The sequence below is a fragment of the Procambarus clarkii genome, unplaced genomic scaffold (assembly GCF_040958095.1).
Source record: "Procambarus clarkii isolate CNS0578487 unplaced genomic scaffold, FALCON_Pclarkii_2.0 HiC_scaffold_137, whole genome shotgun sequence".
NCBI classification, from domain to species: domain Eukaryota; kingdom Metazoa; phylum Arthropoda; class Malacostraca; order Decapoda; family Cambaridae; genus Procambarus; species Procambarus clarkii.
Window position 1 is genome coordinate 74,128 of NW_027189170.1, and position 11,608 is coordinate 85,735.

At 58.8% G+C, this 11,608-nt stretch overlaps 1 protein-coding gene across 1 annotated transcript in view; it reads left to right on the forward strand.

Moving 5' to 3' along the window:
• The window catches only part of LOC138360976 (peptidyl-prolyl cis-trans isomerase-like), a 33,196-nt gene extending 23,312 nt beyond the window's left edge, over positions 1-9,884 (forward strand). The window contains exons 3-4 of the mRNA XM_069320461.1: positions 7,584-7,763; positions 7,880-9,884. Coding sequence (XP_069176562.1) covers positions 7,584-7,763; positions 7,880-8,392 — 693 coding nt within the window. The 3' untranslated portion in view covers positions 8,393-9,884. The remainder of the gene's footprint in view (positions 1-7,583; positions 7,764-7,879) is intronic.
• The last annotated feature ends 1,724 nt before the right edge of the window (positions 9,885-11,608 follow it).

Genomic DNA, 11,608 nt, shown 5'->3' on the forward strand with positions numbered 1-11,608 from the left:
GAGGGGGGCTGAAGGTACAGGTCTAGCACCAACCCCATGCCAGTAGAGGGGGGGCTGGAGCTACATTTCCCACACCAACCCCCTGCCAGTATAGTGGTTGGCTGGAGCTACAGGTCCAGAATCAACCCCCTGCCAGTAGAGGGGGGGGGGGCTAGAGCTACAGGTCCAGGACCAAGCCCCTGCCATTAGAGGGGGCTGGGGCTACAGATCCAGCACCATCCCCCCCTGCCAGTAGAGGGGAGGCTGGACCTACAGGTCCAGCACCAACCCCCTGCCAGTAGAAAGGGGCTGGGGCTACAGATCCAGCACCATCCCCCCTGCCAGTAGATGGGGGGGGGCTGGAGCTACAGGTCCAGCACCAACCCCCTGTCAGTAGAGGGGGACTGGAACTACAGGTCCAGCACCAACCCCCTGCCAGTAGAGGGAGGGCTGTAGCTACAGGTCCAGCACCAACTCCCTGCCAGTAGAAGGGGGCTGGGGCTACAGGTCCAGCACCATCCCTCCCCCTGCCAGTAGAGTGAGGCTGGAGCTACAGGTCCAGCACCAACCCCCTGCCAGTAGAGGGGAGGGGCTGGAGCTACAGGTCCAGCTTCAACCCCCCTGCCACTAGAGGGGTGGGGCTAGAGCTAAAGTTCCAGAATCAAACACATGCCAGTAGAGGGGGGCTGGAGCTACAGGTCCAGCACAGACCCCCTGCCAGCAGAGGGGGGCTGGAGCTACAGGTCCAGCACCAAACCCCTGCCAGTAGAGGTGGGCTGGAGCTACAGGTCCAGAACCAACCCTCTGCCAGTAGAGGGTGGCTGGAGCTTCAGGTCCAACACCAACCCCCTGCCAGTAGAGGGGGGCTTAAGATAGAGGTCCAGCACCAACCCCTTTCCAGTAGAGGGGGGGGGGGGGCTGGAGCTACGGGTCCAGCACCAACCCCCTGCCAGTAGAGGGGGGGCTGTAGCAACATCTCCAACACCAGCCCTTGCCAGAAGAGTGGGGCTGGAGTTACAGGTCCAGCTCCATCCCCCTGCCAATAGAGGGAGGTTATCTTGAGGTTATCTTGAGATGATTTCGGGGCTTTAGTGTCCCCGCGGCCCGGTCCTCGACCAGGCCTCCACCCCCAAGAAGCAGCCCGTGACAGCTGACTAACTCCCAGGTACCTATTTACTGCTAGGTAACAGGGGCATTCAGGGTGAAAGAAACTTTTGCCCATTTGTTTCTGCCTCGTGCGGGAATCGAACCCGCGCCACAGAATTACGAGTCCTGCGCGCTATCCACCAGGCTACGAGGCCCCCTCGTAGGAGGCTGGAGGCTGGAGCTACTGCTCCAGCACCAACCCCCTGCCAATAGAGTGGGGCTGGAGCTACAGGTCCAGCACCAACCCCCTGCTAGTAGAGGGGGGCTGGAGCTACAGGTCCAGCACTAACCCCCTGCCAGTAGAAGGGGGCTGGAGTTACAGGTCTAGCACCAACCCCCTGCCAGTAGAAGGGGGCTGGAGCTACAGGTCCAGCATCAACCCCCTGCCAGTAGAGCGGCGCTGGAGCTACAGGTCCAGCATCAACCCCCTGCCAGTAGAGTGGGGCTGGAGCTACAGGTCCAGCACCAACCCCCTGCCAGTAGAGGGGGGGCTGGAGCTACAGGTCCAGCACCAACCCCCTGCCAGTAGAGGGGGGCTGGAGCTACAGGTCTAGCACCAACCCCATGGCAGTAGAGGGGGGGCTAAAGCTACAGGTCCAGCACCAACGCCCTTCCAGTAGAGGGAGGCTGGAGCGACTGGTCCTGAAAGAACCCCCTGCCAGTAAAGGGGGGCTGGAGATACAGATCCAACCCCCTGCCAGTAGAGGGGAGGGTTGGAGCTTCAGGTTCAGCACCAACACCTTGACAGTAGAGGGGGGGCTGGAGCTACAGGTCCAGCACCAACCCCCTGCCAGTAGAGGGGGGGGCAGGAGCTACAGGTCTAGCACCAACCCCCTGACAGTAGAGGGGGGCTGGAGTTACAGGTCCAGCCCCAACCCCCTGCTAGTAGAGGGGGCTGGAGCTACAGGTCCAGCACCAACCCCCTTCCAGTAAAGGAAGGCTGGAGCTACTGGTCTAGCACCAACCCTCTGCCAGTAGAGGGGGGCTGGAGCTACAGGTCCAGCACCAACCCCCTGCCAGTAGAGGGAGGGCTGGAACTACAGGTCCAGCACCAACCCCCTGCCAGTAGAGGGAGGCTGGAGTTACAGGTCCAGCACCAACCCCCTGCCAGTAGAGGAGGGCTGGAGCTACAGGTCCAGCATCAACCACCTGCCAGTAGAGGGGGTTGGAGCTACAGGCCCAGCACCAACCCCTTGCCAATAGAGGGGGGGGGGGCTGGAGCTACAGGTCCAGCACCAACCCCTCTGCCAGTTGAGGGGGGGGGGGGTTGGAGGTACAGGTCCAGCACCAACCCCCGGTCAGCAGAGGGGGGGCTGAAGCTATAGGGCTAACACCAACCCCCTGTCAGCAGAGGGGGGGGCTGGAGATATAGGGCTAACACCAACCCCCTGCCAGTAGAGGGGGGCTGGAGCTACTGGTCCAGCACCAACCCCCTGCCAGTAGAGGGGGGGCTGGAGCTACAGGTCCAGCACCAATCACCTGCCAGTAGAGGGGGGCTGGAGCTACAGGTCTAGCACCAACCCCATGCCAGTAGAGGGGGGCTGGAGCTACAGGCCCAGCACCAACCCTTCGGCCAGTAGTGTGGGGCTGGAGCTATAGGTCCAGCATCAACCCCCTTCCAGTAGAGGGGGGCTAGAGCTACAGGTCCAGCACCAACCCCCTGCCAGTAGAGGGGGGGCTGAAGCTACAGGTCCAGCACCATTCCCCTGCCAGTAGAGGGGGGCTGGAGCTACAGGTCTAGCACCAACCCCCCATGCCAGTAGAGGGGGGGCTGGAGCTACAGGCCCAGCACCAACCCCTTGCCAATAGAGGGGGGGGAATGGAGCTACAGGTCCAGCACCAACCCCCCTGCCAGTTGAGGGGGAGCTGGAGCTACAGGTCCAGCACCAACTCCCTGCAAGTAGAAGGGGGTTGGAGCTACAGGTCCAGCACCAACCCCCTGCCAGTAGAGGGGGGCTGGAGCTACTGGTCCAGACTCATCCCCCTGCCAGTAGAGGGGGCCTGGAGCTACAGGTTCAGCACTAATCCCCTGACAGTAGAGGGGGGCAGGAGCTACAGGTCCAGCACCAACCCCTCTGCCATTAGAGGAGGGGCTGGAGCTAAAGGTCCAGCACCAACCCCTTTCCAGTAGCGGGGGGGGGGGCTGGAGCTACAGGTCCAGCACCAACCCCCTGCCAGTAGAGGGGGCTGGAGCTACAGGTCCAGCACCAACCCCCGGTCAGCAGAGGGGGGGCTGAAGCTATAGGGCTAACACCAACCCCCTGTCAGCAGAGGGAGGGGGGCTGGAGCTATAGGGCTAACACCAACCCCCGGCCAGTTCAGGGGAGGGTTGGTGCTTCAGGTTCAGGACCAACCCCTTGACAGTAGAGGGTGTTGGGCTGGAGCTACAGGTCCAGCACCAACCCCCTGCCAGTAGAGGTGGGGGGGCTGCAGCTACAGGTCCAGCACCAATCACCTGCCAGTAGAGGGGGGGGGGGGGCTGGAGATACAGATCCAGCACCAACCCCATGCCAGTAGAGGGGAGGGTTGGAGCTTCAGGTTCAGCACCAACCCCCTTCCAGTAAAGGAAGGCTGGAGCTACCGGTCTAGCACCAACCCTCTGCCAGTAGAGGGGGGCTGGAGATACTGGTCCAGCCCCATCCCCCTGCCAGTAGAGGGGGCCTGGAGCTACAGGTTCAGCACTAATCTCCTGACAGTAGAGGGGGGCAGGAGCTACAGGTCTAGCACCAACCCCTCTGCCAGTAGTAGGGGGCTGGAGCTACAGGCCCAGCACCAACCCCTTTCCAGTAGAGGGGGGGGGCTGGAGCTACAGGTCCAGCACCAAACCCCTGCCAGTAGAGGGGGGGCTGGAGCTACAGGTCCAGCACCATCCCCCTGCCAGTAGAGGGGGGCTGAAGCTATAGGGCTAACACCAACCCCCGGTCAGCAGAGGGGGGCTGAAGCTATAGGGCTAACACCAACCCCCTGTCAGCAGAGGGGGGGGGCCTGGAGATATAGGGCTAACACCAACCCCCTGCCAGTAGAGGGGGGCTGGAGCTACTGGTCCAGCACCAACCCCCTGCCAGTAGAGGGGGGCTAGAGCTACAGGTCCAGCACCAACCCCCTGCCAGTAGAGGGGGGCTGAAGCTACAGGTCCAGCACCAACCCCCTGCCAGTAGAGGGGGGCTGGAGCTACAAGTCTAGCCCCAACCCCCCATGCCAGTAGAGGGGGGCTGGAGCTACAGGCCCAGCACCAACCCTTCGGCCAGTAGAGGGGGGGCTGGAGCTATAGGTCAAGTATCAACCCCCTGCCAGTAGAGGGGGGCTAGAGCTACAGGTCCAGCACCAACCCCCTGCCAGTAGAGGGGGGCTGAAGCTACAGGTCCAGCACCATCCCCCTGCCAGTAGAGGGGGGCTGGAGCTACAGGTCTAGCACCAACCCCCCATGCCAGTAGAGGGGGGGCTAGAGCTACAAGTCCAGAACCAACCCCCTGCCAGTAGAGGGGGGCTGGAGTTACAAGTCCAGCATCAACCCCCTGCCAGGAGAGGCGGCCTGGAGCTACAGGTCCAGCACCAACCCCCTGTCAGCAGAGGGGGGGGGGGCCTGGAGATATAGGGCTAACACCAACCCCCTGCCAGTAGAGGGGGGCTGGAGCTACTGGTCCAGCACCAACCCCCTGCCAGTAGAGGGGGGGGGGCTGCAGCTACAGGTCCAGCACCAATCACCTGCCAGTAGAGGGGGGCTGAAGCTACAGGTCTAGCACCAACCCCCCATGCCAGTAGAGGGGGGGCTGGAGCTACAGGCCCAGCACCAACCCCCTGTCAGCAGAGGGGGGGGGGGGCCTGGAGATATAGGGCTAACACCAACCCCCTGCCAGTAGAGGGGGGCTGGAGCTATAGGTCCAGCATCAACCCCCTGCCAGTAGAGGGGGGCTAGAGCTACAGGTCCAGCACCAACCCCCTGCCAGTAGAGGGGGGCTGAAGCTATAGGTCCAGCACCATCCCCCTGCCAGTAGAGGGGGGCTGGAGCTACAGGTCCAGCACCAACCCCCCATGCCAGTAGAGGGGGGGCTGGAGCTACAGGCCCAGCACCAACCCCTTGCCAATAGAGGTGGGGAGGATGGAGCTACAGGTCCAGCACCAACCCCCTGCCAGTAGAGGAGGGCTGGAGCTACTGGTCCAGCCTCAACCCCCTGCCAGAAGAGGGGGCCAAAAGCTACAGGTTCAGCACTAATCCCCTGACAGTAGAGGGAGGCAGGAGCTACAGGTCCAGCACCAACCCCTCTGCCATTAGAGGAGGGGCTGGAGCTAAAGGTCCAGCACCAACCCCTTTCCAGTAGAGGGGGGGGGGCTGGAGCTACAGGTCTAGCACCAACCCCCTGGCAGTAGAGGGGTGCAGGAGCTACATATCCAGCACCAACCCCCCATGCCAGTAGAGGGGGGGGGCAGGAGCTACAGGTCTAGCACCAACCCCCAGCCAGTAGAGGGGGTGCTGGAGCTACAGGTCCAGAACCAACCCCCTGCCAGTAGAGGGGGGCTGGAGCTACAGGTCCAGCACCAACCCCCTGCCAGTAGAGGGGGGCTGGAGCTACTGGTCCAGCACCATCCCCCTGCCAGTAGAGGGGGACTGGAGCTACTGGTCCAGCACCAACCCCCTGCCAGTAGAGGGGGGCTGGAGCTACTGGTCCAGCACCAACCCCCTGCCAGTAGATGGAGGCTGGAGCTACAGGTCCAGCACCAACCCCCTGCCAGCAGAGGGGGGATGGAGCTACAGGTCCAGCACCAACCCCCTGCCAGCAGAGGGGTGCAGGAGCTACATATCCATCACCAACCCCCAATGCCAGTAGAGGGGGGGGGGGCAGGAGCTACAGGTCTAGCACCAACCACCAGCCAGTAGAGGGGGGCTGGAGCTACAGGTCCAGCATCAACCCCCTGCCAGTAGAGGCGGCCTGGAGCTACAGGTCCAGCACCAACCCCCTGCCAGTAGAGGGGGGGCTGGAGATACAGGTCCAGCACCAACCCCCTGCCAGTAGAGGGGGGCTGGAGCTACTGGTCCAGCACCAACCCCCTGCCATTAGAGGCGGCCTGGAGCTACAGGTCCAGCACCAACCCCCTGCCAGTAGAGGGGGGGCTGGAGATACAGGTCCAGCACCAACCCCCTGCCAGTAGAGGGGGGGCTGGAGATACAGGTCCAGCACCATCCCCCTGCCAGTAGAAGGGGGCTGGAGATACAGGTCCAGCACCAACCCCCTGCCAGTAGAAGGGGGCTGGAGATACAGGTCCAGCACCAACTCCCATGCCTGTAGAGGGGGCTGGAGCTACAGGTCCAGCACCAACTCTCCTGCCAGTAGAGGGGGGCTGGAGCTACATTTCCAGCAGCAACCCCCTGCCAGTAGAGGGGGGGCTGGAGCTACAGGTCCAGCACCAACCCCATGCCAGTAGAAGGGGGCTGGAGCTACAGGTCCAGCACCAACCCCCTTCCAGTAGAGGGAGGCTGGAGCGACTGGTCCTGAAAGAACCCCCTGCCAGTAGAGGGGGGCTGGAGCTACTGGTCCAGCACCAACTCCCTGCCACTAGTGGGGGGCTGGAGCTAAAGGTCCAGCACCAACCCCCTGCCAGTAGAGGGAGGCTAGAGCTACAGGTCCAGCACCAACCCGCTGCCTGTAGAGGGGGGGGGGCTGGAGTTATAGGTCCAGCACCAACCACCTGCCAGTAGAGGTGGGCTGGAGCTACAGGTCCATCACCATCCCCCTGCCAGTAGAGGGGGGCTGGAGCTACCGGTCCAGCACGAACCCTTCGGCCAGTAGTGTGGGGCTGGAGCTATAGGTCCAGCACCAACCCCCTGCCAGTAGAGGGGGGGCTGGAGCTACAGGTCCAGCACCAACCCCCTGCCAGAAGAGGGGGGGCTGGAGCTACAGGTCCAACACCAACCCCTGCCAGTAGAGTGGAACTGGAGCTGCAGGTCCAACACCAACCCCCTGCCAGTAGAGGGGGCTGGAGCTACAGGTCCAACACCAACCCCCTGCCAGTAGAGTGGGGCTGGAGCTACAGGTCCAACACCAACCCCCTGCCAGTAGAGGGGGCTGGAGCTACAGGTCCAACACCAACCCCCTGCCAGTAGAGTGGGGCTGGAGCTACAGGTCCAACACCAACCCCCTGCCAGTAGAGGGGGCTGGAGCTACAGGTCCAACACCAACCCCCTGCCAGTAGAGGGGGCTGGAGCTACAGGTCCAACACCAACCCCCTGCCATTAGAGTGGGGCTGGAGCTACAGGTCCAACACCAACCCCCTGCCAGTAGAGGGGGCTCGAGCTTCAGGTCCAGCACCAACCCGCTTCCAGTAGAGGGGGGGCTGGAGCTACAGGTCTAAAATATCGGGACTGACACTGACCACAGGTTATAATGGGTCTGACACTGACCACAGGTGATAATGGGGCTGACACTGACCACAGGTGATAATGGGGCTGACACTGTCCACAGGTTGAGGACCTCCACAGGATGAGGGAGCCCGTCAAGAGGCTGGTGGAGGCTGGCCGGGTGTTGGCCGTCCAGGAAGACCAAGATGGCCGCCGCTCCGCCAGGATAACTCTACAAGACGGACAGCTGTACCTCCACCCACTCCTGCGTCAGCCCACGCCCACCCACGCCCACACCCTCCAGGTTACTTTATTACACTCACTAGTCTTACTGACATTACTGACTTACTGAGTTTTGATAACTAATATGATAACATTTTGTTATACAGTTATCAGCATGATTTATTTCATTTCCTGCAGGAGAGTGAGGTTGTGGGCGTGCTGGAGCCCTCCTGCACCCTGGCGTTCCTTGACCTCGGGTGGGCGGGGTCAACAAGAGGGCGGGTCACCATCCGGCTGACCCCTGACACTCCGCTGGCCAGACAGTTTGTGTTGTTGTGTACGGGCCAGCGGGGCCACACCTACCGCAACACTAAACTGTTGGAGGTGTGGGACAAGGGTTGGCCGGGGGAGTGGGTGGAGGGCGGAGACTACGAGAGTAATGATGGTGAGGGAGGAGCCCCACTGCTGCCTGACCTCCAGGGGCAGTACCGGGAGTCAGGCCAGGCAGGAGCTGTGTGGGCCAGGTGGAGGCCGGGGGGTCCCAGGAGTGCCCAGTTCACCATCACCACCAGGGACCGCCAGGATGGTTACCTGTGGTCACATGTCTTCGGTGATGTGGTGAGCGGCCTGGATGTGGTGAGGGCAGCAGTCAACCACAGTGACATTAGGGAGGTGACTGTAGTGGACTGTGGTGTTGTGCTGCCACTCTAGTTCACTGTACCATCACTACTGTGGTGTTGTGCTGCCACTCTAGTTCACTGTACCACCACCATCACTACTGTGGTGTTATGCTGCCACTCTAGTTCACTGCACCACCACCACCACTAGTGTGGTATTGTGATACCACTCTAGTACACTGTACCACCACCATCACTACTGTGGTGTTGTGCTGCCACTCTAGTTCACTGTACCATCACTACTGTGGTGTTGTGCTGCCACTCTAGTTCACTGTACCATCACTACTGTGGTGTTGTGCTGTCACTCTAGTTCACTGTATCACAACCATCACTACTGTGTTCTTGTGCTGCCTCTCTAGTTCACTGTACCACCACCATCACTACTGTGGTGTTGTGCTGCCACTCTAGTTCACTGTACCACCACCAACACTACTGTGGTGTTGTGCTGCCACTCTAGTTCACTGTACCATCACCATCACTACTGTGGTGTTGTGCTGCCACTCTAGTTCACTGTACCATCACTACTGTGGTGTTGTGCTACCACTCTAGTTCACTGTACCATCACTACTGTGGTGTTGTGCTGCCACTCTAGTTCACTGTACCACCACCATCACTATTGTGGTGTTGAGCTGCCACTCTAGTTCACTGTACCACCACCATCACTACTGTGGTGTTGTGCTGCTACACTAGTTCACTGTACCATCACCATCACTACTGTGGTGTTGTGCTGCCACTCTAGTTCACTGTACCACCACCATCACCACTGTGGTGTTGTGCTGCCACTCTAGTTCACTGAACCATCACTACTGTGGTGTTGTGCTGCCACTCTAATTCACTGTACCATCACTACTGTGGTGTTGTGCTGCCACTCTAGTTCACTGTACCATCACTACTGTGGTGTTGGGCTGCCACTCTAGTTCACTGTACCATCACTACTGTGGTGTTGTGTTGCCACTCTAGTTCACTGTACCATCACCATCACTACTGTGGTGTTGTGCTGCCACTCTAGTTCACTGTACCACCACCATCACTACTATGGTGTTGTGTTGCCACTCTAGTTCACTGTACCATCACCATCACTACTGTGGTGTTGTGCTGCCACTCTAGTTCACTGTACTATCACTACTGTGGTGTTGTGCTGCCACTCTAGTTCACTGTACCACCACCATCACTACTGTGGTGTTGTGCTGCCGCTCTAGTTCACTGTACCATCACTACTGTGGTGTCGTGCTGCCACTCTAGTTCACTGTACCCCATCATAACTACTGTGATGTTGTGCTGCCACTCTAGTTCACTGTACCACCACCATAACTACTGTGGTGTTGTGCTGCCACTCTAGTTCACTGTACCACCACCATCACTACTGTGGTATTGTGCTGCCGCTCTAGTTCACTGTACCATCACTACTGTGGTGTCGTGCTGCCACTCTAGTTCACTGTACCCCATCATAACTACTGTGGTGTTGTGCTGCCACTCTAGTTCACTGTACCACCACCATAACTACTGTGGTGTTGTGCTGCCACTCTAGTTCACTGTACCACCACCATCACTACTGTGGTATTGTGCTGCCACTCTAGTTCACTGTTACCTGGTTGATACCTGGTTGATGGGGTTCTGGGAGTTCTTCTACTCCCCAAGCCCGGCCCGAGGCCAGGCTCGACTTGTGAGAGTTTGGTCCACCAGGCTGTTGCTTGGAGCGGCCCGCAGGCCCACATACCCACCACAGCCCGGTTGGTCCGGCAATCCTTGGAGGAATAAATCTAGTTTCCTCTTGAAAATGTCCACGGTTGTTCCGGCAATATTTCTTATGCTTGCTGGGAGGACGTTGAACAACCGCGGACCTCTGATGTTTATACAGTGTTCTCTGATTGTGCCTATGGCACCTCTGCTCTTCATTGGTTCTATTCTACATTTTCTTCCATGTCGTTCACTCCAGTACGTTGTTATTTTACTGTGTAGATTTGGTACTTGGCCCTCCAGTATCTTCCAGGTGTATATTATTTGATATCTCTCTCGTCTTCTTTCCAGTGAGTACATTTGGAGGGCTTTGAGACGATCCCAATAATTTAGGTGCTTTATTGCGTCTATGCGTGCCGTATATGTTCTCTGTATTCCCTCTATTTCAGCAATCACCGTACCACCACCATCACTACTGTTGTGTTGTGCTGCCACTCTAGTTCACTGTACCATCACCATCACTACTGTGGTGTTGTGCTGCCACTCTAGTTCACTGTACCACCACCATCACTACTGTTGTGTTGTGCTGCCACTCTAGTTCACTGTACCACTATCACCATCACTACTGTGGTGTTGGGCTGCCACTCTAGTTCACTGTACCATCACCATCACTACTGTGGTGTTGTGCTGCCACTCTAGTTCACTGTACCACTACCATCACTACTCTGGTGTTGTACTGCCACTCTAGTTCACTGTACCACCACTATCACCACTGTGGTGTTGTGCTGCCACTCTAGTTCACTGTACCATCACTACTGTGGTGTTGTGCCGCCACTCTAGTTCACTGTACCATCACTACTGGGGTGTTGTGTTACCACTCTAGTTCACTGTACCACCACCATCACTACTGGGGTGTTGTGCTGCCACTCTAGTTCACTGTACCCCATCATAACTACTGTGGTGTTGTGCTGCCACTCTAGTTCACTGTACCATCACCATCACTACTGTGGTGTTGTGCTGCCACTCTAGTTCACTGTACCACCACTATCACTACTGGGGTGTTGTGCTGCCACTCTAGTTCACTGTACCACCACCATCACTACTGTGGTGTTGTGCTGCCGCTCTAGTTTACTGTACCATCACTACTGGGGTGTTGTGTTGCCACTCTAGTTCACTGTACCACCACCATCACTACTGGGGTGTTGTGCTGCCACTCTAGTTCACTGTACCATCACCATCACTACTGTGGTGTTGTGCTGCCACTCTAGTTCACTGTACCACCACCATCACTGCTGTGGTGTTGTGCTGCCACTCTAGTTCACTGTACCATCACTACTGTGGTGTTGTGCTGCCACTCTAGTTCACTGTACCACCACCATCACTGCTGGGGTGTTGTGCTGCCACTCTAGTTCACTGTACCACCACCATCACTACTGTGGTGTTGTGCTGCCGCTCTAGTTCACTGTACCATCACTACTGTGGTGTTGTGCTGCCACTCTAGTTCACTGTACCACCACCATCGCTACTGTTGTGTTGTGCTGCCACTCTAGTTCACTGTACCACTATCACCATC